General features: G+C 45.6%; 2 protein-coding genes and 1 long non-coding RNA gene across 8 annotated transcripts in view; 2 read left to right on the top strand and 1 right to left on the bottom strand.

Moving 5' to 3' along the window:
- The window catches only part of STAU1 (staufen double-stranded RNA binding protein 1), a 36,694-nt gene extending 34,453 nt beyond the window's left edge, over positions 1 to 2,241 (top strand). For 4 of the 6 annotated variants that reach the window (XM_073606772.1, XM_073606769.1, XM_073606768.1 and 1 more), the window contains 3 exons: positions 168 to 290; positions 407 to 492; positions 1,784 to 2,241. In XM_073606772.1, coding sequence (XP_073462873.1) covers positions 168 to 290; positions 407 to 492; positions 1,784 to 1,871 — 297 coding nt within the window. In that variant the 3' untranslated portion in view covers positions 1,872 to 2,241. Of the gene's footprint in view, positions 1 to 167; positions 291 to 406; positions 497 to 1,783 lie in introns of those variants that run through there. The other 2 variants (XM_073606773.1, XM_073606771.1) reach the window with 1 other exon arrangement.
- Positions 2,242 to 4,256: 2,015 nt separating this feature from the next.
- Positions 4,257 to 19,134, bottom strand: LOC141113578 (retinol dehydrogenase 10-like). Its single transcript, XM_073606774.1, has 5 exons — positions 18,667 to 19,134; positions 16,692 to 16,790; positions 15,495 to 15,640; positions 13,604 to 13,735; positions 4,257 to 4,493 (listed from the first exon to the last, which is right to left on the bottom strand). The coding sequence occupies exons 1-5, from the start codon at positions 19,117 to 19,119 to the stop codon at positions 4,427 to 4,429; spliced, it is 897 nt and encodes a 298-aa protein (XP_073462875.1). The 5' UTR covers positions 19,120 to 19,134; the 3' UTR covers positions 4,257 to 4,426.
- LOC141113579 (uncharacterized) overlaps positions 14,041 to 24,303 on the top strand; it is a 37,755-nt gene continuing 27,492 nt past the window's right edge. The window contains exon 1 of the long non-coding RNA XR_012236789.1: positions 14,041 to 14,105. This is a non-coding gene — a long non-coding RNA (uncharacterized lncRNA). The remainder of the gene's footprint in view (positions 14,106 to 24,303) is intronic.

Raw genomic sequence — 24,303 nt, 5'->3', positions numbered from 1 at the left:
CTCAGGGTTTTTTGGTATTTGCAACCTCAAATGAAATGTGATTTGGATTCTGCGCTTTAGTAAATGCAATTGGACAATGCGGTTTCGTAGATGATGGGATGTGATTGGACAATGCGGTTTTTGGTGAATGATGGAGCTGGTTTGATGTGTAACTTTTTGTTTTGCAGGTGGAATATAAAGACTTTCCAAAAAACAACAAAAACGAGTTTGTATCTCTAATAAATTGTTCCTTCCAACCGCCACTAATCAGCCACGGTGTGGGGAAAGAGGTGGAGTCCTGCCATGATATGGTAAGATGGCTGCTGGCTCTGCAGAGGGCGTGCAGTAGGCGGAGTCATGACGACATTCATTTATAGTGTTGGTTAAAGAAGAGCTGACATTTTATTTTATTTTTTCTCTGCTTCAGGCTGCTTTGAATATCTTGAAGCTGCTCTCTGAGATGGACCAACAAAGTCCTGAGGTGCCGAGGACGGGGAATGGACCAATGTCGGTGTAAGTTCAGGAGCTGCTCTGCCCACGTTGCTGCCCATCTACTTTATACTCTGCTGACCACAGATATCCACCAATCACTCTTCTACCCTGACAAACCAATAGATTTGCCCATTCATATCCTAACCCTGCTGATCACAGAGACCCAACAATTCCTATCCTACTCTGTCAATCAGAGAGCCACTCTTTTCTCTCCTACCCTGCTGACTACAGAGACCCATCCATTCCTATCCTTCTGCTGACCTGAGACTTGGTCATTCCTCTCCGATCCTGCTCACTTTAGAGACTTGCTAATTCCGTTTTTACTCTGCTCATTGTATAGACCTGGTCATTGCTCTCCTACCCCGCTAACTGTATAGACCTTACTTGGTCATCCCTCTCCTACCCTGCTTACTATAGAGACTTGGTAATTTCTACCCTACCCTGCTTACCATAGGGGCTTGTTTATTCCTCTCCTACCGTGCAGACTATAGGGACTTGCCCATTCCTATCCTGCTGATCAGAGATTCACTCATTCCTCTCCTACCCTGCTGACTACAGTGACCTGTCTATTCCTATCCTTCTGCTGACCTGAGACATGCTCATTCCCTCCTACCCTGCTGACTATAGAAACTTGGTCATTCCTCACCTACCCTGCTGAATATAAGGACTTGGTCATTCCTCTCCGACCCTGCTGAATGTAGGGACTTGGTCATTCCTTTCCAACCCTGCTGAATATAAGGACTTGGTCATTCCTCTCCGACCCTGCTGAATATAGGGACTTGGTCATTCCGCTGCTATACTGCTGACTATAGGGGCTAGGTCCTTCCTCTCCAACCCTGACTATGGGGACTTGGCCATTCCACTCCTACCCTGCTAACTATAGGAACTGGGTCATTTCTCTCCTACCCTGCTCACTATAGGGACTTGGTCGATCCTCTGCTACCCTGCTGTCCACAGACCTATCCTTTCCTCTTTTATCCTGCTGACCATAGAGACCCACTCATCTTTTTTTTCTACCCAGCCAATCAGAGACCTGCCTATCGTGGACACCCACCAATCTCTCTCCTGCCCCCACTGACCAAAGAGACTCACCCATTGTTTTCCTATCCTACTGATCAGAGACCCACCCATTCCTGTCCTCCCTACTGGTCATCCTTCCCCACCTTTAACCCTTATGTTGGTTGCTGACCCCTCCAGCTGAATCTGCAGCCCTCTGACTAATGATCCACTATGTATATTGTAGAGATGGACATAATGATGGCCAGATGCCATCTAATGCTCTGTATTGTCGCTCTCGCTCCTATCCCCTCAGGTGTGTCAAACCCGAAATGGAAAGCGACTCTCTCCTCAAACCAGCTAGCTCAAACACTTTGGGACAAACACTGGACAATACAGCCTGATGACTGCCGCAGACGGAACTCCAAAGCACCAGAGAAAATCAAAATGTTTGTTTTTTTTTTTTTTGTTTGTTTTTGTACTTGAACGAGTCCCGTCTCCTCTTCCCACGTCTCTTTCCCGCCTGTAATTTCAAATGATGATTTTTATAGTTTTTGTATCGGTTCCATCACTTTTTGAAACATTTCATGAATTGATCATATCCTCACATGTAGTCATATATGGATGGATTTTTTTTTCCTTTTTTAATGAGGCATTAGTGGCGATGAAGTTTTGTTTTCAGTTGTAAAATGCGCTACCACTAAATGCCAGTTCTGCCAGGTAGCGATGAACTAATTATTGTAGGAATAAATATATGAATTTTTTTTTATTTTATCATTAGCGATAGACAGTGTTCAATCATTTGAGTGTTTACTTTTGTGTTTGTATTAAGGAGTTTAACATGAAGTATGTGAAAGGTGTGCAGCCTATATCACTGCATCACAGGATATGATCCGACCGGCGTGCCACCAGCTCATTTGATTTTCTTTGTGTGCTTTATCCCGTGGATTTACATCTCCATGTTGGGCTGAAAAAATGCCTTCGTCCGTGTATGAGTCGTGTTGCTTTAGGTGTGTTGGTAGCGTGCCCGCGACACCTGCAGTACATTTTGCATATTGTCTATTTAAAACGCATCATGCGTCGCCAAGTTCAGTATCGCTTCAGGTCATTGTTTACCCGGAATTTTTTCTCCCCATGGAATGTAACTAGTGTTTGTCACAAGAAAAAAAAAAAAAGAAAATACAAAAAAATAAATAAATAGATAAAAAAAAAAACATGAACCATCTTGGCGGAGAGTTTTGTTTGACACTGCTGGACCAAGGTGTCTGGAATTGGCATTGAGTTTGCATTAGTCATGTTGAGAACTTTCATGTGGGTTGCTATTTTCCCAAATATGTGAAGTTGGTTAGAGAACTGCTAATATGACACTTCACAGCTGTATCAGTCTGGAGGTCCCCTCAATTTATAATCATTATTGCTGGGTCCATCAAGCTTCACTGTGTTCTGCATAGTGTCAGCTCAGCCCCCCAAACCTCATGATTCAGCCTATAGCCTGAGTTTCTCCTTTATGGCAGCACATAAGAGATCCAGGACAGATCCACAGACGACAGGTTCACCTCTACTCTGCGATGGATCTGCACACCTGACGCATTCACCTCTACTCTGCGACTGGTCCACACATCTGACATGTTCATCTCTGCACTGGGACACATTCTCACACACACACACACACACACATGACATGTTCACCTCTACTCTGAAACGGATCTGCACACCTGACACATTCACCTCTACCTTGCGACGGATCCGCATTCATGACATGTTCACCTCTGTTCTGGAACGGATTCACATGCTTGACATGTTCACCTCTACTCTGGGACAAATCCACGCACGTGACATGCACACCTCTGCTCTGGGAGGGTTTCACGACCCAACATGTTCACCTCTGTTCTGGGACGGATCCACACACCTGATATGTTCACCTCTACTCTGGGACAGATCCATGCACGTGACATGTACACCTCTGCTCTGGGACAGGTCCACGCACGTGACATGTACACCTCTGCTCTGGGACAGATCCACGCACGTGACATGTACACCTCTGCTCTGGGAGGGTTCTACTCACCCAACATGTTCACCTCTGTTCTGGGACAGATCCACACACATGACATGTTCACCTCTATTCTGGGACGGGTCCAAACACACGTTCAACTCTGTTCTGGGATGGATCCACGCACCTGACACGTTCACCACTGTTCTGGGACAGATCGAAAAAAACGACATGTTCACCTCTGTTCTGGGACGGATTCACAAACCTCACATGTTCACCTCTGTTCTGGGACGGATCCATGCACCTGACATGTTCACCTCTGGGACAGATCCACGCACACGACATGTTCACCTCTGGGACAGATCCACGCACACGACATGTTCACCTCTGGGACAGATCCACGCACACGACATGTTCACCTCTGGGACAGATCCACGCACACGACATGTTCACCTCTGGGACAGATCCACGCACATGACATGTTCACCTCTGGGACAGATCCACGCACACGACATGTTCACCTCTGTTCTGGGACATCTCCACGCACCTGACATGCTCTGGGACAGATTCACAAACCTGACATGTTCACCTCCTGTTCTGGGACCGATCTATGCACACGCGATGTTCACCTCTGTTCTGGGACAGATCCATACACATGCCATGTTCACCTCTAGGACAGATCCACGCACACGACATGTTCACCTCTAGGACAGATCCACGCACACGACATGTTCTCCTCTGGGACAGAACCACACACACGACATGTTCACCTCTGCTCTGGGACAGATCCACACATATATTCACCTACATCTTTTATTATATGTTCACGGTACAGAAAAGGGCAGATAATCAGCTTTTTAGTGTCTACAAAACATAAAATAAGATGTGTTTGTGGATACCGTAATAGAGGGTGAAATTCATATTTTGAGTAACGGGGGGTGGAAACATCTGGCAAAGGTATTGATGGAGTCATTTTGTCCTTTTCTCTCCTTCTAGAAACTTGTAGCAGAGGAGCTGCACCTCCCAGGGCACAACACTGGGGAGAGAAAACACAGATCATAGATATTCCTACATCATGTCTTTTCACACTGCACCCACATTATGTCTGCATGTCCTGGGCTTTGCTGCCATAGAGAACTGGTCACCTCTACCCTGACTGTGCTCACTAGGCATCATATGATGGTTTGGCTAGTCTGTGTGATCTCAGTCCCACCTTAGAGGGGAAAGTGAGGTTAATCTACTAAAACTGGAGCGTGCTAAATCTGGTGCAGCTGTGCATGGTAGCCAATCAGCTTGTTTAGTTCAGCTTTGACAATAAAACCTGGAAGCTGATTGGTTTCTCTGCAGAGCTGCACCAGATTTTGCACACTACAGCTTTAGTAAATCTCCTCCAGTGTGTAGAGTCGGGTCACGTATTTGCCACCAAGCTTCCGCACCCCACCCTGGCACAGAGCGCTATATGCAAACTAAACAACTTCCCTCCTGCACTCTAGGTTCACCATTGCCAGTATGGAGATCTAATCTTCAGCAGCTTGATGCTAGGCAAGACCTTGCAGCCCCCTAGGAACTGGAGGGAGTCCAATAGAAACAATAGCACAACAACAACAGAGGACGCACCAGGCTTGTGTATTACCTTTATAAAACCTTTTACCGAAGAAATAAAACCGTTGTATCCCCGCAAACGGCATATAGTATTAAAAGCGAAGTAAAGGAATTTTTTCCCTTATCGTCTTTCAGGACAGCACCTTGAGAGCGTGGCTCCACCCACTTGACAGGAAACACACCTCCACCAAACTTTAAAAGGAGGCTCCTTCCCACTTATCATCAGTTTATGTGTTTCCTCCGGCGGGAACACATGTGGGAGTTTGGAGCTCTCAAGGTTCTGTCCTGAGAGAACAGGCTACCTACTCCACTATTTTTACCTACCTCAGGAGAGCCGATTCCTCCCATTTTCCACAGGCTTACGGGTGCCGGGTGGATGGGCTCCTTCTCCCTCGTCAGTGCTCGGGGAGAGCCAGGACTGCTCCGGGTATTGCTGCTCCCAGGCGGAGGCGTCGGGCATGTCAGGCATTTCTGTTTGTTTTTTCTTGCCTGCACATGTTTTTTCCCTGACGCCGCCGCCATCTTGGGAAGGGCAGTCAGAGGACTGCATCCGCCGGATGTGAGGTATCCGGAAGTGGGGCGGCATCCATGGAGCAGGCGCCAGGCGTCATTTCCTGCCGGAAGCGCAGGGGGAGGAGGGAGGAATAGGTCTGGTGCCTATTTATTGCCGGTTCCGGTCCGGCGCACAGGTGCTATTGGAGTCCGGAACCGGCGTTTTCGCCACAAGCATCACGCTGCTGCCTCAGCATGGATTCAGGAACCGCAGCGAGTGGAACAGGCACAGGCACCAGCAAGGCCCAGGTAAGGAGCAGACTGTAGTTTCTGCTCAGCTTTACTGTGGGGTCTCTCTCTAGCCCTCTTCTCTCTAAATGTTAGTGAAGTTTGAGGGTATTTTTTCCCCCTGGTGGCGGAGGGGCCTGTCAGGGCACATGAGTCTGATAGCTTTTCTCACTGTGCACCTGTGGTGAGCAACCTTGAGTAATCAAGCTGACTCTAAAAGATGGTTTGTCTTTTTTCTCTCTCTTTTTTTCCCTTATCATGGCAGGCCAAGAGCTCTGACCCTGGGATTAGAAAGAGATGCCCTTCATGCAAAATTAAGTTAAATGAAGGCTGGAAAAAGGCTTTATGTCAAGCATGTATTGACTCCTTGGTGAGGGAAGAAACCACTTCCGCATGCAGTGATCTAATCGCATCTGCCAAAAAGGAATTGGATGCTACCATTCAATCCTTCAGATACTCACTCACCTATCCATCTGCAAGTCAGCCCACTACCTCACAGTCCTCTCAAGGCTCACTGTTAGTCCCGGCAGTAGAGGCGGAAATGGGTCCTCTGAACCGGGAAGGGCTTTCCCCATCCCATTCTAATGAATCGAATGAGGATAGTGATGAGCTGGAAAATATGTCTTCCAAGTATAAATTGTCTTTGGATCAGGTGGATGGCCTTTTAAAGGCTATTTATGCTACTCTAGGCCTTGAGGAAGAGCATAAGGAGATGTCTTTACATGACAAGATGTATGCAGGGCTTAGTGAGTCTAAGTCCCGTACCTTTCCAGTCCATGCAGTGATTTCTGAAACAATCAGAAAAGAATGGGCTGACCCTGCTAGGAAACCATTTTTCTCTAGGGCTCATAAGAGAAGGTTCCCTTTTGATGAAGACCCAGCAGCTCTTTGGAATAAGGTTCCAAAACTTGATGCAGCCTTTTCTCAGGTGTCAAGATCTACTGATCTAGCATTTGAGGACATGGGGATCTTAAAAGACCCCATGGATAAAAAAATGGATCAACAGCTCAAGCGGACTTGGCAATCCATTATGGGCAACCTTAAGCCAGCAATGGCAACTACTTGCATCTCCAGGAACTTGGAGTATTGGGTAAATCAGCTTAAAGCTCATATAATAGCAGATTCCCCTAAACAAGAAATCCTTGACTCCTTTTCTACCCTCTCAGCAGCCGTAGCCTATGTCTCTGATGCCTCAAGCAGAGTCTATCAGGATGACAGCTAAGGCGGCAGCCCTTGCTAATTCGGTTAGACGGGCTTTATGGCTAAAGACTTGGCAAGGGGACACAGCATCTAAAAACAAATTATGCGGGGTCCCTTTTCTAGGAGACTTACTGTTCGGCCCTGATTTGGATTCAGTTCTGGACAGGACTGCAGATAAAAAGAAATCTTTTCCTGTCGAAAAGAAGAAACAACCAGTCAAACGGTTTTTTCGTCCTCAAAGGGCTCAGGAACAGAACAAGTCTCAAGAGAAAAAGAAAAGCTGGTCAGGGCAGAGGGGTAAGGGCAGAGGAAATGTCCTTTTCCATCCTCCTGCATCAGCCAGCAAGACGCAATGACAGTCGGTTACAAGTAGGGGGAAGACTACAAGACTTTCTCCCCTATTGGGCAAGCATAACAGAAAACCAGTACATCCTGAATATGCTAGCCCAGGGTTACAATATAGAATTTTCAGATCTCCCCCTAGAAAGGTACTTGGTGACAAATCTTCCAAGAGATGTAACAAAATCCCTGGCAATGAAGAGCCTATTAAAGGATCTGATAGATCAGGGGGTTATGACTTACGTCCCTCAGGGGGAGCTTTATCAGGGATTTTATTCCCGTATATTCCTGATAAAGAAACCATCCGGAGATTTTCGGTTAATCCTAAACCTGAAACCGCTGAACAGATCAGTCCAATACAAAAGGTTTCGTATGGACTCCATCTTCACGGTCAAGAATCTATTGACGAGGGAATGCTTTATGGCATCAATAGACCTTCGAGATGCCTATCTGCATATCTCTATAGCCCCGCAGTCCCAAAAATTCCTAAGATTGGCGATAAATTTGGGAAAAGAGGTTCTGCACTTGCAATTCAGGGCCCTCCCCTTTGGCCTGTCTTCTGCCCCACGAATTTTCACAAAAATAATGGCAGAAGCGCTTGCTCCTCTTCGCATGCAGGGGATTGCGGTAATTCCGTACTTGGACGACCTACTCCTTTTTGCCCCCTCCAGGGAAAGACTGCTAGACAACCTCGGAAGGACCCGAGGTCATCTAGAAACCCTGGGTTGGATCATAAATCTGCAGAAGTCAAATTTCGTTCCAGCCCAGAAAATACTATTCCTGGGGTATCAGATTTGTTCAAGGGAACAAAAGATTTTTCTCCCAGAAGAGAAGAAGGGGAAAGTCCTGAAGGTGGTAGCGTCCTTGCAGGCAAGCCAGCAATTATCAGTCCGACAAGTGATGTCATCCCTAGGAACCCTAACAGCAACCATACCAGCCATTCAATGGGCAAGGTTACATTTCAGGCCTCTCCAGAGCTTTCTCCTGAGAATATGGAATCACAGGTCAGAATCTCTGGAAGCAAAGGTAAAGATACCCACCAAAGTCAAGAGATCACTTTGGTGGTGGAGAAGACAGGAGAATCTGTCAGAAGGCCTGCTCTGGTCATTTCCAATAGAAAAAGTGGTAACGACAGATGCCAGTGTATGGGGTTGGGGAGCTCACTTAGACCAAGACTTCGCGCAAGGAATGTGGTCTCGGACAGAGGCAAGGAGGTCCTCAAATTGGAGGGAACTAAAAGCAGTCGCCTTAGCTTTAGATGCCTTCTCTCCCATCCTTCAAGGTTCTCATGTCCGGGTCCTCTCAGACAACGCCACTACCATAGCCTACCTAAACAAACAGGGGGGTACAAGAAGCAAAACACTTCAGTTGCTAGCTTCAAAGATCCTGGTTTGGGCAGAAAAGCATGTTCGGTCCTTATCAGCAGTCCACCTCAAAGGCACCTTAAATGTAGTGGCAGATTATCTAAGCAGAAGGCGGATTCAGGAATCAGAATGGAGCCTGAATCCGGAAATCTTTGCAATGATTACCAGGGCCTGGGGTCAACCGCAAATAGACCTATTTGCATCACAGGAAAATACACAACTCCCAGTATTTTTCTCTATTCACAGAAACGACAAGGCCCAGGGGACAGATGCGTTAATCCAGCCCTGGAACTTCCATCTGGGTTACGCATTTCCTCCTTTCCAACTTATCCCGTTGGTGTTAAGGAAGATACAGAGGGAAAAGGTGGAAGTAATCCTAATTACTCCATTTTGGCCAAAAAGGGCATGGTTTTCCACCATTCTACAGATGGCAGTCAAACCATTTTGGCGGCTGCCTCTCCGGCAGGACCTGCTCCTACAGGGTCCAATACAGCATCCGGGAGTGGCCAGTCTAAGCCTCACGGCCTGGTTTCTGAGGAGCAGTTGTTAAGAAACAAAGGTCTGTCACAACCCTTGGTAACTACCTTGCTTTCCAGTAGGAAAATAGTGACCAGAAAAATCTATGCTAAATATTGGAAGGTCTTCAACTCTTTTTGTCATTTGACTAAGAGAAAAGTTAAAAATTTAGTGTCAATTTTGGAATTTCTTCAAGAAGGGGCAGACAAGGGATTGTCAGTCAGCACCCTTAAAGTTCAAGTAGCTGCTTTGGGAGTATTTCTAGAAAGACCAATCTCTTCTGAGCCCTTGGTTATAAGATTTTTCAAGGCACTTACCAGATCTAGACCAGCTCCGGCTAAGCACTTTCCCAATTGGGATCTATCAGTGGTCCTGCAAGCCCTTACAAAGGAACCTTTTGAACCACTACAAGGAATCTCTCTAAGGAATCTTACTCTTAAGACCTTGTTCTTAGTTGCAATAACGTCAGCAAGGAGAATTGGTGAGCTGCACGCCCTATCTGTTAAGAGACCCTTTTTAACCATCTACACAGATAGGATTATACTTAAAACCGATCCAGGTTTTTTGCCAAAGGTAGCGTCAGCACACAATAGGTCGCAGGAAATCATCCTGCCAACCTTTTGCTCTAACCCTTCGGGGGAAAAAGAAGGCAAATTCCACAATTTGGATGTAAGAAGGACTTTATTACAGTATCTGGAGGTAACAAGTAACTTTAGATCCTCGGATTCTCTATTTATACTTTTTTCAGGTAAAAAGAAGGGCCAACAAGCTTCTAAGGGGTCTATAGCTAGATGGCTTAAATCAGCTATTCTAGCAGCCTACGCTCAGTCGGGGCTATCTCCCCCGCTGGGAATTAAAGCACATTCTACCAGGGCTCAGGCCTCTACATGGGCAGAAATGGCTGGTGCCACCCCAGATCAGATTTGTAGGGCGGCTACGTGGTCAAGTTACCTTACGTTTGTCCGTCATTACAGACTGGATCTTCTGTCAGCCAGTGAACAGGCTTTTGGCAGAAAGGTCCTGCAGGCTGTGGTCCCTCCCTAAGTGGGTAAGTCTCTGTTATCCTCTCAAGGTGCTGTCCTGAAAGACGATAAGGGAAAAATCAAGTTAGACTTACCGGTAACTTGTTTTCCATGAGTCTTTCAGGACAGCAGCAACCCGCCCTTATTGTATTAAATTACTATGCTGTGACTAACCATATTCTGATTATGTGTTCCAGCTTGGGCCGGAGGTTCTCTACTACTACTGATTATAAGTGGGAAGGAGCCTCCTTTTAAAGTTTGGTGGAGGTGTGTTTCCTGTCAAGTGGGTGGAGCCACGCTCTCAAGGTGCTGTCCTGAAAGACTCATGGAAAACAAGTTACCGGTAAGTCTAACTTGATTTTTTTTTTCCCCCTATTAATACTTACCTAGGTGGATGCAGCATGGGTTCGATGCTGCATCTGTTCCTTGGTGCCTCTGCACTGAGAGCCGAGTGATCCAACATCACCGATCGCTCGGTTTTCACAGCTCCGTGAGCAGAGAACTACAGACGGTCAGTCACAGCTCTCTGCTCATCTTCCTCCTCGCTCATTGGAGCGCTGAGCTGTGGAGGGGGTGGAACAACCATCTCAGCAGCTCGCTGAGCCTGGCAGATCCAGACTCCATGGTCGGGATGACGCGGTGCCTGGATTGACATTTGCTGACGTCAGCAGAGCGTGAAAAACGAATTGCACTCCTGTGATCCATAGAAGTACAGCCAAATGAACTTTGGCTGAACTCCTCCTCTAAAGTGATTGTAAACCCTTACAGCCCACTTTTCCCTACAGGTAAGCCTACAATAACGCTTACCTGTAAGTACTGGAAATATCTCCTAAACCTGCATGGTTTAGGAGATTTTTACCATATACGCTTGCACCAACGTCATCGCCGCATACGCACTTTAGATCGTGCCGTTTTTACAGGGCCCATGCTGTGACCATCGGCTTCCGTGCGCATTGCATGGCAGTGACATCACATGACTCCGGCCAATCACAAAGCCGGAGTACACGACCCCGGAAGGAAGAGGGGTGAAGATGGATGCTTCCACCAGCGGGGACATCGTGGACTTCGTTTGCAGGTAAGTGCCACATAATGGGCTAGTATGTGATGCATACTTGCCTATTAGGCTGGGTTCACACTGGTCCGACAAACGCTCCAACATTGGGAGCTCATGTCGCATGACGTGTGAAATTCAATGTTTCCCTATGGGAGCCGTCCTAACTGGTCCGACACAAGTCGGTCCAACTTTGAAAATGTTCCCTGTACTACTTTGGTCCGACTTTGATCCTACTTCAGCTCATTGACTATCATTGAAGTAGGATCAAAGTCGGATCCTTGTCCTAACCATCCGACTTTGGCATCCGACTTTGGCATCCGACATTGTGTTATTTCCTGCCCCCTGCTGTAGCCCCTCCCATTGTGTGTTAGTTTTGATTGGTCAAAGGACAAGTGTACTATCTGAAAAGTCGGATCAAAGTAGTATCCTGTTCATGAAAGTTGGATGGATGTAGGACGAATGTAGGACTGATGTCGCAGAGCAAAATAGGATGAAAGTCGTACTACTGTCGTGTAGTATAGTGTGAACCCAGCCTAATGCCGCGTACACACGAGCGGACTTTACGGCAGACTTTGCCCGGCGGACTTTTCGCCGGACTTTATGACAGACTTTCCGAATGAACGGACTTGCCTACACACAATCCACCAAAGTCCATCAAATTCGTACGTGATGACGTACGACCGGACTAAAACAAGGAAGTTCATAGCCAGTAGCCAATAGCTGCCCTAGCGTGGCTTTTTGTCCGTCGAAGTAGCATACAGACGAGCGGACTTTTCGACCGGACTCGAGTTCGACGGATAGATTTAAAACATGTTCCAAATCTAAGTCTGTCCAACTTTTGAGAAAACAAAGTCCGCTGGAGCCCACACACGATCGAATTGTCCGATGAAATCCCGTCCGCCGGGCAAAGTCTGCCGTAAAGTCTGCTCGTGTGTACACGGTATTAGGCTTTTACTTTGCAGGGGAATAAAGATGAAGTAAAACCCATCAGGGTTTACGTCCTCTTCAAGTGTGTTTCGAGGGTAGGTCCCCTGTTCCTCAGACCCAAAACATTCTGCCTCTGAGGAAGAAAGGACCCACCCTCGAAACATGTTAGTCATTTTTAACATCTTCCCTATGTTGGGATTGGAGCAGTGGGGCACTGTGAATTTTTATGAGCTTAATACTATATGCAATGAGCAAGGATGGTGCGCCCTCTGTTCTTGTACAGAGAACCTCATACCAGAGTACACAGTGGAATCACAGGTTCCTTTTAAAAAAAATATGTAAGTTACAATAAAAACACACACTAGGCCATTTTGGAGCGTATTTCATTCTGTTGTCCCCATGATACTTTCTCGCTGATAGTAAGACCTACAAAGATTGCTGTATATTTATAAGGGTGTAAAGGGGGGGGGGGGGGGGGGGGGTAGTATATTACACTGGGACTGATAATGGGATGATTGTAAAAGCAGAACCTTCCCCTTAGCACTCACAAAAATTGCAACTGCTCCAATTTATAACTTGCTGTTAGAGTAAGGTGCACATGGAAGGGCTTTGCACAGGACAAACAAAACATTTTGTCGCAGCATACTGGGTTAGATGGTTAGGGTTTCCCCTTGAAGAACAAGGTTAGGACTCAGGGATTGGAATAAGGACCTCCTCCAAAGGTCAGCAGGCGTGTCCCCAGAGGTCAAAGGTCAAGAGGCGTGGCTGACCCACACCCACCAAAGTGTTCCGCCTACCCCAACTAAGTCGGGGAATGCACAAGTCGGGGAAAGCGCTTTGACTAAAAGTTGTCATACAGTGGTCACCTGGTTTGAGTCGGTCTTCTCTACAAACCTGCTGTTTTTCTGAAATAAAACATTTGATATCACGACTCAAAGCTTAGTGCTTGGCCTGTGCTGTGATGTGAAAGGCTGCTTTCAGAAAAGGTAGCTATACAAAGACCTTATGCAAAAAGAAATGTAAAATACAAATGTAAATATAATCATCTGCAACATCACACCATCTAAATGCTAAAAAAAGAATCAACCAATATATATATATATATTGCAGATGATTATATTGATATTCATGACTGAGTATGCTGATGACAGATTGGTTACTTCACTGCCACAACAAATCAATAAAAATCCTATGAAAGTTTTCAGCAATGTGCAAATCCCACGTCCCACTAATTGGCCGTTTGTGTTCCTGGACCCCAGAGCTCACAATTCAGAGCCCCAGTGTAGTAACAAAGTGACATTGACACTCATCTTCCATTGTAGAGCGGTTTATGTCTACTCACTGTTTGAGAAGAGCAGCAAAATAGAGAATTCTGGGAGTGCAGACCATGTCCTGTTCACTAAGAATCCCTCCGACAGCCTTCCTGATATCTCTCTCCTGAGATGCCGATGAAAAAAAGGCTTCTAATTCCGGTCTAATGACAAAAAAAAAAACAGGGCAGAGACACACTTGTCACATTTACTCCCATATTTATATAGCACTTACATTTTCCATAGTGCTGTACAGAGATTAGTGAGCCAGTGGTATCAGTGTTTGTAGTAGAGGAGCTAATATTATACTGTCCATCCACAGCCACAAACTATTAAAGTGGTTGTATACCTTTTTTTTAAACTTTTACCTACAGGTAAGCCTATAATAAGCCGCCGGACTTTGCCGGAAAAAAAAGTCTCCTGCACGCATGCGTGGAAGTGACGACATCGCGTCTCCAGCCACTCACAGCGCCGGAGCCGCAATACCCGGAAGGCACGCCGAGGGAAAATGTCAGCTCCCTCGGCATGGACAGGGTGAGATGCCGACGCCTCGTTCTATCTCATATTGAGCTAGTATGTGGTGCATACTAGCTCATTATGCCTTTTCCCTTACAGGTGTAGGGGGGAAAAAAAAAGTCAGTGGGTTTACTACCGCTTTAATATTATTATGATACATTTATATATCTCTGTCATATTCCACAGCGATGTACTGCAAACATAGCCATTCAAACCAGTCTCTGCACCTGAGGAGCTTACACTCGAATGTCTCATTACTAATATTATTTATATAGCTTTGACATAGTCCACAGTGTTCTGCAGAGAATACTGAGCCAATCACATTAGTCTCTGCACCAGAGGAGCTTACACTCTAATGACACCACAGTCACACACTATTATAATTATACAATTACTGTATATAGCTCTGACAGATTCTGTAGTCCTGTACAGAGAACACTGAGCCAGTTACATTAATCTTTTAATCTAAGGAGTTGTTAAGGGGTCTAATATCCCGCCACAGTCACACAATTTTATTATACATTTTTATATCTCTGACATATACTGCAGTGCTGTACAGAGAACACTGAGTCAGTCACATCAGTCTTTGCACCAGAGGAGCTTACATTCTAAGAACTGGTTCACACCAGGAATTGCACAGGAATGCACGCTCACCCCCGAAAGGAGCCAAATGTGGCACGAGAGGGGGGGGACAGTTAAGCGGAGCTTCTCCTTTTGGGTGGAGCTCCGCTTTAAGCCTAGGATCACACTGATGCGATGTGGGAAACATAACGAATCCTGAGCGTTTGAACTGGAATTGAAATTACACGCCATTTATGCGATCTGCTGCGGATGCCAATGTTAAATTAATGACACTCTGAAACTGCTCGCAAACTGCAGTGCGATTGCCAGAATTGCTGATTCAGGTGCAGCAAAAAAAAGAAAGTTTACTGCACCATTTTGATGCGGATGCGGTGTGATTTGAGCCATGCAAAATGAATGGCTCATATCACACCGCACAGACATTTCACGATATTTGCACTGGAATGTGGTGCAATTCCTGTGCGATTCATATGCAGTGTACCACACCGCACGAGTGTGAACCCAGGCTCAAAAGCACGCTGCGACCAGATCGCATGGTTCTTCTGTACCATGCCATCCAGTGCAGGCAAACGCTCTGCGTTTGGGGTGTCATTAGGAGTGCACCGACATCTGCTGCAGATCGTCAGTGCAGTGCCATTTGAACGTGGTGCAGGAAATGCGCACAAAACGCGGGTTTCCCGCACCACGTTCTGGTGTGAACTGGCCCTAATAGTACAATCACACACACTGGACTGTTACCGGGGTGAAAAAAAAAATCCATATTGATTTCCCATACATCAGGCGATCATCACTGACAAGAGAACCTGTCACCTGAGCCGTGCCCACCTGATTGAGGGGATGTCCGTAGATGTGTGGGTGGGGAGATATGGGCAGATCAGGGTTGTCTTCACTCCATCAATGTTCTTGGATTTCAGAGCATGGCTAAGCGATTCATGGAGGCCGACTGCGGCAAACTGACTGGCACAGAAATCCTGAAATGGAAACAGCATTATGGTCATAACAAATACTGATTAAACACACAGATAGGGTCCCTGTCTCCTCCCCTTCATTTACATACAGCCTAAGGAGTCACCATCTTCTCTCACTCATTTACATATCAGCAGTCAATGTCTCCTCCCCTATATTTACATATAATATCAGCAGTCAGCATCTCCTCCCCTATATTTACATATAATAGCAGTCAGAATCTCCTCCCCTATATTTACATTTACATATACTATCAGCAGTCAGTGTCTCCTCCCCTATATTTACATATAATATCAGTAGTCAGTGTCTCCTCCCCTATATTTACATATAATATCAGTAGTCAGTGTCTCCTCCCCTATATTTACATATAATAGCAGTCAGAATCTCCTCCCCTATATTTACATTTACATATACTATCAGCAGTCAGTGTCTCCTCCCTTATATTTACATATAATATCAGTAGTCAGTGTCTCCTCCCCTATATTTACATATAATATCAGTAGTCAGTGTCTCCTCCCCTATATTTACATATAATATCAGTAGTCAGAATCTCCTCCCCTATATTTACATATAATATCAGCAGTCAGAGTCTCCTCCCCTATATTTACATATAATATCAGCAGTCAGTGTCTCCTCCCCTATATTTACATATAATATCAGCAGTCAGTGTCTCCTCCCCTATATTTACATATAATATCAGCAGTCAGAGTCTCCTCCCCTATATTTACATATAATATCAGCAGTCAGTGTCTCCCCCCCAATATTTACATATAATATCAGCAGTCAGTGTCTCCTCCCCTATATTTACATATAATATCAGCAGATAGCATCCACTTTCCCTTATTTCCATATTGCAGCAGAAGTCACCATCTCTTCCCCTTCATTTACATATAATACCAGTCAGCATCTCCCTCCTCCCCCTTATTTACATATAATATCAGTATCTCCTCCCCCTCATTTACATACAGCGCCATCTTACTTTTTACACCACTACACTGTTGGCTCCCCCTGGTGATCTCTCATTGTGCAGTTAGCGGTAATGGAGAAGACACTGACCTCCTGGTATGGTGCTGCCACAAGTCCCAGGTGGCTGGACACGGTGACAATGTGCCCCTTCTTCTTCTCCATCATCCGGGGAAGGAAACATTTCACCATCTGCTGAGAAACCGCATCATTATATGTGGAGCCTAGGGAGCTTACACTCACAGCCTGTATGCACAAGCCCTACCTATACATATACACTCTCCTATGGGTAGGGATATGTGTGGGGAGGGTCAAGCAAAGCAGGACATTTTCACAAGGTTTAATGGGTGCTAGAAAGACAGTTCTGACTGCGGGTTCTATGATGCTTCAGCTCACGATTATCACAGACGTAACATGGCAGGGCAGTTGGGTGTAGCATGTTGCTAAATTAGCAGATGTCAACGGGTATCAACAGGTGTCAGCAGATGACAATGGAATTCAGCAGGTGTCGTCAGACATCAACAGCTGTCAGCGGGAATCAGTAGCTGTCAGCAGACATCAACTAGTGTCAGTTGGAATCAGTAGGTGCCAGCACATCAATAGGTGTCAGCGGACACCAACAACTGTCAGTGCATCAACAGGTGTCAGTTGGAACCAGCAGATACCAGCATGTCAAGAGATGGAAATGGCATCAGCCAGCAGGGGATATCTGGGATCGACAGTTGTCAGCAGGGATCGGTAGCATCATGAGACATCAACAGGTGTCAGCACCTCAACAGGTACCTGTAGGAGTCAGCAGACATCAACAGATGTCAGCAGGAATCAGGTTATCTGTGGAAGTCAGCAGGTGTCAGCAGACATCAACAGGTGCCTGTGCATCAAAAAGTATCAGTTGGAGACAGCAAGTACCAGCACATCAATAGGTGCCAGCAGGTCATATCAAAAGTCAACAGTTGTCAACAGGATTCAGCAGGTCTCAGCAGGCTTCAGTAGACATCAACAGGTGTCAGTTGGAGCCATCAGGTGCCAGCACATCCACAGGTGTCAGCAAGTGATATCAGCAGTCAACAGTTGTCAGCAGCAATCAGCCGGTGTTGGTAGACATCAGCAGACATCAACAGGTGTCAATAGCTCAAGAGGTGCCTGTGGGTGTCAATGGGCAGCAGCAGGTGTCAGCAGTCACCAGCAGTTGTAAGCGTGTCAACAGATCTCTTTGGGAGTCAGCAGGTACCAACATGTCAAAAGGTGTCAGCAGGTGATATCAGACATCAATTGTTGTCAGCGCCTCAACAAATATCTGTGGGATTCAGCAGATGTCAGTCAGTGTCAGCAGACATCAGCAGGTGTTAGTAGCTGATTTTAAACATCAACAGTTGTCAACAGGAATCAGCAGGTTTTAGTGGGTGTCAGGAGGCATTAATATGTATGAGCACATCATCAGGTGTCTGTGGGAGTCAGCAGGTGTCAGCAGACATCAACAGGTGTCAGAGCACCAACAGGTGTCAGAGCACCAACAGGTGTTAGTCGGAGTCAGCAGGTGCCAGTATGCCAACAGGTGTCAGCAGGTGATATCAGACGTCAACAGTTGTCAGCAGGAATGGTGATATATTGACAACACAGAGCTCCCCCTTTGACCAGGATTCCCTCATACATAGGATAGATCTCTGCGGATCACACACAGTACATTACCAGTGACCCCCCCATCCAAATTTCACCATCTCTACCCTCCCACAGAGTTTGGAATTGCAAGCTGCCAATTCCACATTAATTTTTCATTAACAATTTGTTGGGCAGACAGAGTATACCCAATAGAAATGATGATATGCAAAGTGCAGTAACCCACACCAAATCAGATGTCAATATACTGATGCTGGATTAGTGAACGATCAAATCTCATTGAATGTTTTTTTGTCTTTTTGAATATTCAAAAGTATTTGTGTTTCTAGAGCGCCGCCTACACACTGACTTCCCCTCTGTGGTTGGCAGGATTGCAGGTGGACAGCGGCCCCTGATTGGTTACGCAACAATGTACATACATATATGTCAGCATTCTGCTTTCTGAGCCTACCCAGAAATGAGCGTGGCAGTTCATCCTCATCCTCCTCTCAATAACGTCATCCTCACATTGGAAGAATCGCTCCCTGGGCACAATGCTGCCATTGTTAACTAAGATGGCGACGTCTCCCACCTCTCGCTGCACTCTGCGGGCTGTGGCGTAGACTTCATTCTTCTGGCTCATGTCACAGGTGTAGGGGTAAGCGCGGACCCCCAGACCCTTCACCAGGCGCACTGTTTCCTCCATCCCTGCTCTGTCCTCATCCCACAGTACAAGTGCAAGTACCCCTTTCCTGGCAAATTCCAGGGCAAAACGTCTCCCAACATTACCGGCAGCTCCGGTCACCAGGCAGATGGCACCTGACACGTCTTTTTGTTTGGGTCTGACCACCCATCGCATTACTGATGGAACGATACAGCCACATACTTCCCAGAACATCAGCAGAAAATCTCGAAGGACCTCCATGGCACAGCCTGTCTGTTCTGCTTTCAGCACCGGCGTAGCCCTGATTATATCATAGGATTAAAGGATCATAACCAATCCCTAACAATAGCACCTTTCAGGAAAATTCCTGATCATATAATGTGGATTTATAGACTACCGATTTTACCAAGCAGAGAGGGCTGATGAATAATATCCAACAGAAGACAACCATTGTGCCTCATCTGATCAATATACTGATCCACAGCAACTGTCAACATCTGCCATGGCCTATCTGCTCATGCGACCATCAGTGCCACGACCATCTGGTCACCAGACCACAGGGGAAAAATGTTGGAAGGTCTTCCCTCAAAGCACTGGGCCAAGGATGCCATGCTACTGAGTCTGCTGGTACACCTCAGTTCCATCACAGCGGATCTCTTTTAAATATTTTCTCACATTTTCAGACCAAATCAGACCATTTTCAACATCCAGATAATGAGAACTGAACATTTCTAGATATTGAACACCAGGGAAAACTTCACCAAAAAATCAAAGCTTGTCACTGAAAGACAGACAGGGAACCTGGGTGCTTGCAGTGCCTGAAATACGAAGTAAGGTAGCATGGGTATTTGTAGTTTCCCTGGAAGTCATGTGACCTTGGTGATTGAAGTGTCCCTGAAAGTCAGAAGACCTGGGTGGTTGAAGTGTCCCTGGCAGTTAGGGGGCATGGGGGGGTTGGACTGTCCTGCGAAGTCAAGTTACTCAGGTGGTTGAAGTATCCCTAACAGTTAGGGGACATGGGTGGTTGGGGTGTCCCTGGAAGCCAAGTGAACTGAATGGTTGGAGTGTCCCTGGAAGTCAGGTAACCTGAGAGGTTAGAGTGTCCCTGGAAGTCAAGTGACCCAGGTGGTTGAAGTATCCCTAGCAGTTAGGGGACATTAATGGTCGTAATGTCTCTGGAAGTATGGGTGGTTGGAGTGCCCCTGAAATCAGATGACCTGGGTAGTTGAAGTGTCCCTGAAAGTCAGGTGACCTGGATGGTTCAAGTATCCCTATCAGTTAGGGGACATGTGTGGTTGGAGTGTCCCTGGAAGCCAAGTGACCTGAGTGTTTGGAGTGTCCCTGGAAGTCAGGTGACCTGAGTGGTTGGACTGTCCCTGGAAGTCAGGTGACCTGAGTATCCTTGGAAGTAAAGTAACCCAGGAGGTTGAAGTATGCCTAGCAGTTAGGAGACATGAATGGTTGGAATGTCTCTGGAAGTCAGGTGGCTTGGGTGGTTGGAGTGCCCCTGAAATCAGATAACCAGGGTAATTGTAATTTCCCTGGAATTCAGATGCTTCAGAAAATAGGTTCATGGCGCAAGAACCCTGAAGTATAATTAAATGATTTCCATTGTTGTTGTCATCCAAAGGTATGATGGTAGAATTAAGGATCTGAATTTTGGGCCGGGGGAGCTTCTCCACATGAATGATTTTCACAATCCCCTTTGGTTGAGATGCAGATGAGTGAGTCTAGAATTAAGGAGCTACATCATAATATTTGAGTCCAGATATAAATTTATTCCAAAATCCAGCACACACATAAAAGTAACCTAAAACTCTAAAATCAAAAACTAGTTTGGGCATCATTAAAATAAAAAATAAAAATAATAAAAAGTTGTAAGCTGAAGAAAACTGGATGTATGATCATAATAATAATATTAAGAAGAAGAAGAAGAAGAACAAGAGAAAGAAGAAGAATACTGAATTGATGATAATAAAAATATGGTTTTTGTACTTACCATAAAATCCATTTATTGGAGTTCATCAACCGACACAGAATCAGTAGAATCAGGAACATTGGGTTATACTGCCAGTAGGAATTGGACACCGGCAAACAAAAAAGCTATTGGCAAGCCAAGTATAACCGCTCCCACTAGCATGATGTTTCATTTTTTTTTTTTGGAAAAGCATATAAGGAGAAGATCGTACCCACAGAGAGGGGGGGACCAATCTCCCTCGATGAAACCCAACAAAAAGACTTTATGGTGAATACAAAAATCCTACTTTTTTAATTGTTCATCACAGAATCAGTAGAATCAGAACATTGGGACAACTTATAAGAAGTCCAACTGTGGGAAGGGCAACCCAGCAACACAACATTCAGGGGCAAAAGAAGGACAGTGAAAAGAGCTACAGTATATCCATAGCTTGTATCTGCAGATACAAAACTCACCTAGTAAAACTCAAGAGATTGTGTGGAAGACCAGGTGGTGGTCTTGCAAATCTGGGAAACAGAAGCTTAATGCTGAAAAGCCCAGGAAGCAATCACAGATCTTGTGGAGTACACCTTGACTGGAAAAGCTGAAAATGTATTCTTAAGCTGATAAGCTTTAAAAATTACATGCTTGAGTCACCGAAACATGGTGGAACAATAGGCAGTCTGTCCTTTAAAGGGACCTTCAGGAATGACAAACAAGGAGTCAGTCTGTCTGAAGGAAGATGCAGCTGAGAGGCAAACACAACCGCTGGAGGGATATCCCCTTAGGATGTACCACAGCAGGATAGTGAGATGGAAGAATAATGTCTTAGTTAAGGTGAAAAGCAGAGTCTACCCTAGGGAGAAATGAGGCTCTGGGTCCCGTACACACAATCAGAATATCGTACAAAAAATACTGCTTTTAACGCGACTGTACGATAATCTGATAGTTAGTACATAGCTTGTATCAGAAATTTTACGAAGGGACAAACACGAACATTTTTCTCGTGCAATACTAGATCGCATGATTTTCGTTTAATCAGAACAATTTTCATCCAAAAGTACAATACACCTTCTTCTGAATTTTTATTCTGTCAGATGAGAATTTTTGTTCTTTAGTAACCTATTCGTTTTCGATATGGAGACAAGCATGCAAAAAACAAACAAAAAACAAACCGGACGATCATTCATCCAATAATCTCATAGCTTGTACTAGGCTTTAGGTTAGTTTTACCACTATGAAGCATAGGACAAGATAGATCCTCCAACTCAGAAAGCTACCATATAAGTTATAGTAGAATAAGGGTTATCTCTGATGGGTTCAAATTGCGGTCTTTGAGCTGAGGAAACCAGGCTGAGATGCCACAAAATCACTGGAGGTTTTACAGGTGGAACCATGTGAGCAACACCTTGTACAAGGGAATGAGAAGCAATCGGTCTTGGAAAGAAGATCATGTGGGCCGATATTTGCTGTTGATGGTATTCAAGGCCAGACGCTAATCCAGCCCTGACTGGACAAAGCTCAGTATCTGTTCCACAGAGTATTTTTGTGTGTGTAATTTTTTGCCCTTATACCAGGCATAGTATGCTGTTCATGTATGGTGGTAGCCCTTGCATGATGAGGACTTCATAGTTTTCAGGAGTGTAAGAATGGCCAAATCAGGAAGACCCCTATCTGTAAGAAACTGGGCTTCAACCACCATGCCAACAAAAACAGAGACGGTGAAGCAGGGTGCTAAACCAGCCCTTGAGACAGAATACTGGGAAAGCCCCTGTCGTGTCTATAATGGTCCAATTCTGAGCCAGATGAGAATCACAGGAAAGCCCTCTATCTCGATCCTGCAGAGCAGGTAAGGAAGGAGATCCAGAAGGGGAACGGTATAAATCAAATTATACTGATCCCATGGAGTCACCAGAGCATCCACTGCTTCCACTTCCACTGGGTCCTTGTACCAGGAGACAAATCTGTTAAGTTTGTTGTTGAACCTGGAGGCTAGGAGATCCACATCCAGCATCCCTCACCTAAGACACAGGTCCTGAAACACCTCTGGGTGAAGACACCATTCTTCTGAGTCCAGGAACTGTCGGATTAGGTAAACCACTTTCCAGTTGTCCACACCTTGAATGTGGATGGTGGACAAGGCTGGAAAGTAAAGTTCTGCCCAAGACAGAATTTGTGCCGATTCTCTTTTTTCTGCAGCCAGACTTCTCGTTTCTCCCTGATGTATGCCACTACTGTGGTTAGGTCCAATTGAATCCAGATTGGATTACCTTGCATTTAAGGAGTCCAGTATTGAAAGGATAGACAAATCATTTGGAGGTAAGGTATGTTGACAGGGAGACAAGCTTCTCCTGGGAAACCAAGTTCCCTGCACTGTCAGGGTGTTCATGATGCCTCTCCAGCCTTGCAGGCTGACATCTGTCATGAGGACCTTCCAGGATGGGTGAAGAAAATATTTTTCAAATCCAGGGATGGGTTAGTGAGCTGCGAGACTAGAGACATTCTGATACTGTGCTACAGGCACATTGGTAGGTCCAGTGACTGGAGCTTATTGTCCCACTTAGCCAAAATGTTAACTTGCAATGGTCTGAAGTGGAACTGGGCAAATGGGACTGCCTCGAAGGAGGCTACCATCAGATCCAAAACTCTCATGCGGAAGTGGAGAGTTGGATGACCCTTGGACTGAAGTGTCCTGGTCTGGGAGTGAGAAGTTAGTAGTTTCTCTTTTGGAAGAAAAACTCTGGAGTGAGCTGTATTCAGACCTAGGTATTCCAAGTGATAAACCAGGTCCAGCAATGACTTTTGAAGGATCTCACCAAACCCTCATAGAGACTGGACAGTATGCCTGACATTCTCCAACAAGGTCTGTGCTGACTGCTCTCTCAGTAGAAAATCATCTATGTATCCTACTATGGGAACACCCTGTGAGTGTAACTGTGCTAGCACCAGAGCTTAGACCTCGGGGAACAAATTGGATGTAGAAGACAGACGAAAAGGAAGGTATTAGTGTTGTGTGCCCACAGCAAATGCAGGAAGCATTGATGTGCTGGAATATTAAATATAATACTAAAAAAAACATAATAAATACATGTATGTATATTATGATAATATTCGTCTTGCAAAATGTGATTCTGAAACCGTTAAAAGAGAAGTATGGCTAAAGCTTTTTTGCCCACACTTAATGGAGTGCACTTACATTTGCTCTCCTTTGACATAGAATCAGCCGACAGCTGTCAGCTGATGTCACAGAGCTGCTCCAAGCTCAGGAAGGATCCCGGCCATATTATCAGGATCCATCTAGCTGCCTGATTGAGAGCTGGTTTTGGCTCCCAGCATGTATCCGAGCTGAGCAACCATCCCCTCTCCACCTTGGTGCTCTAGTGAGCGCTGGAAGGGAAGAGCGGAGAGCGGTGACTGACAGTCACTGCTCTGAGAAGACTTAGAACTGAGCGATCAGCAGTCATATTATCACTCAGTTCTCGGGCTTT

The sequence above is a fragment of the Aquarana catesbeiana genome, linkage group LG12 (genome assembly GCF_042186555.1).
Source record: "Aquarana catesbeiana isolate 2022-GZ linkage group LG12, ASM4218655v1, whole genome shotgun sequence".
Lineage (NCBI taxonomy): Eukaryota > Metazoa > Chordata > Amphibia > Anura > Ranidae > Aquarana > Aquarana catesbeiana.
The sequence above is the reverse complement of the archived record's forward strand: the minus strand, read 5'-3'. Positions and strand labels throughout refer to the sequence as shown.

Coding starts and splice junctions, on each gene's coding strand:
- LOC141113578 (XM_073606774.1), bottom strand. CDS start 19,119: ATGGAGGTCCTTCGAGATTTTCTGCTGATGTTCTGGGAAGTATGTGGC. Junction 16,791..18,666: donor ACTGCCACGCTCATTTCTGG/GTAGGCTCAGAA, acceptor GTTTCTCAGCAG/ATGGTGAAATGTTTCCTTCC. Junction 13,736..15,494: donor ACGGACATCCCCTCAATCAG/GTGGGCACGGCT, acceptor TTTTGTCATTAG/ACCGGAATTAGAAGCCTTTT.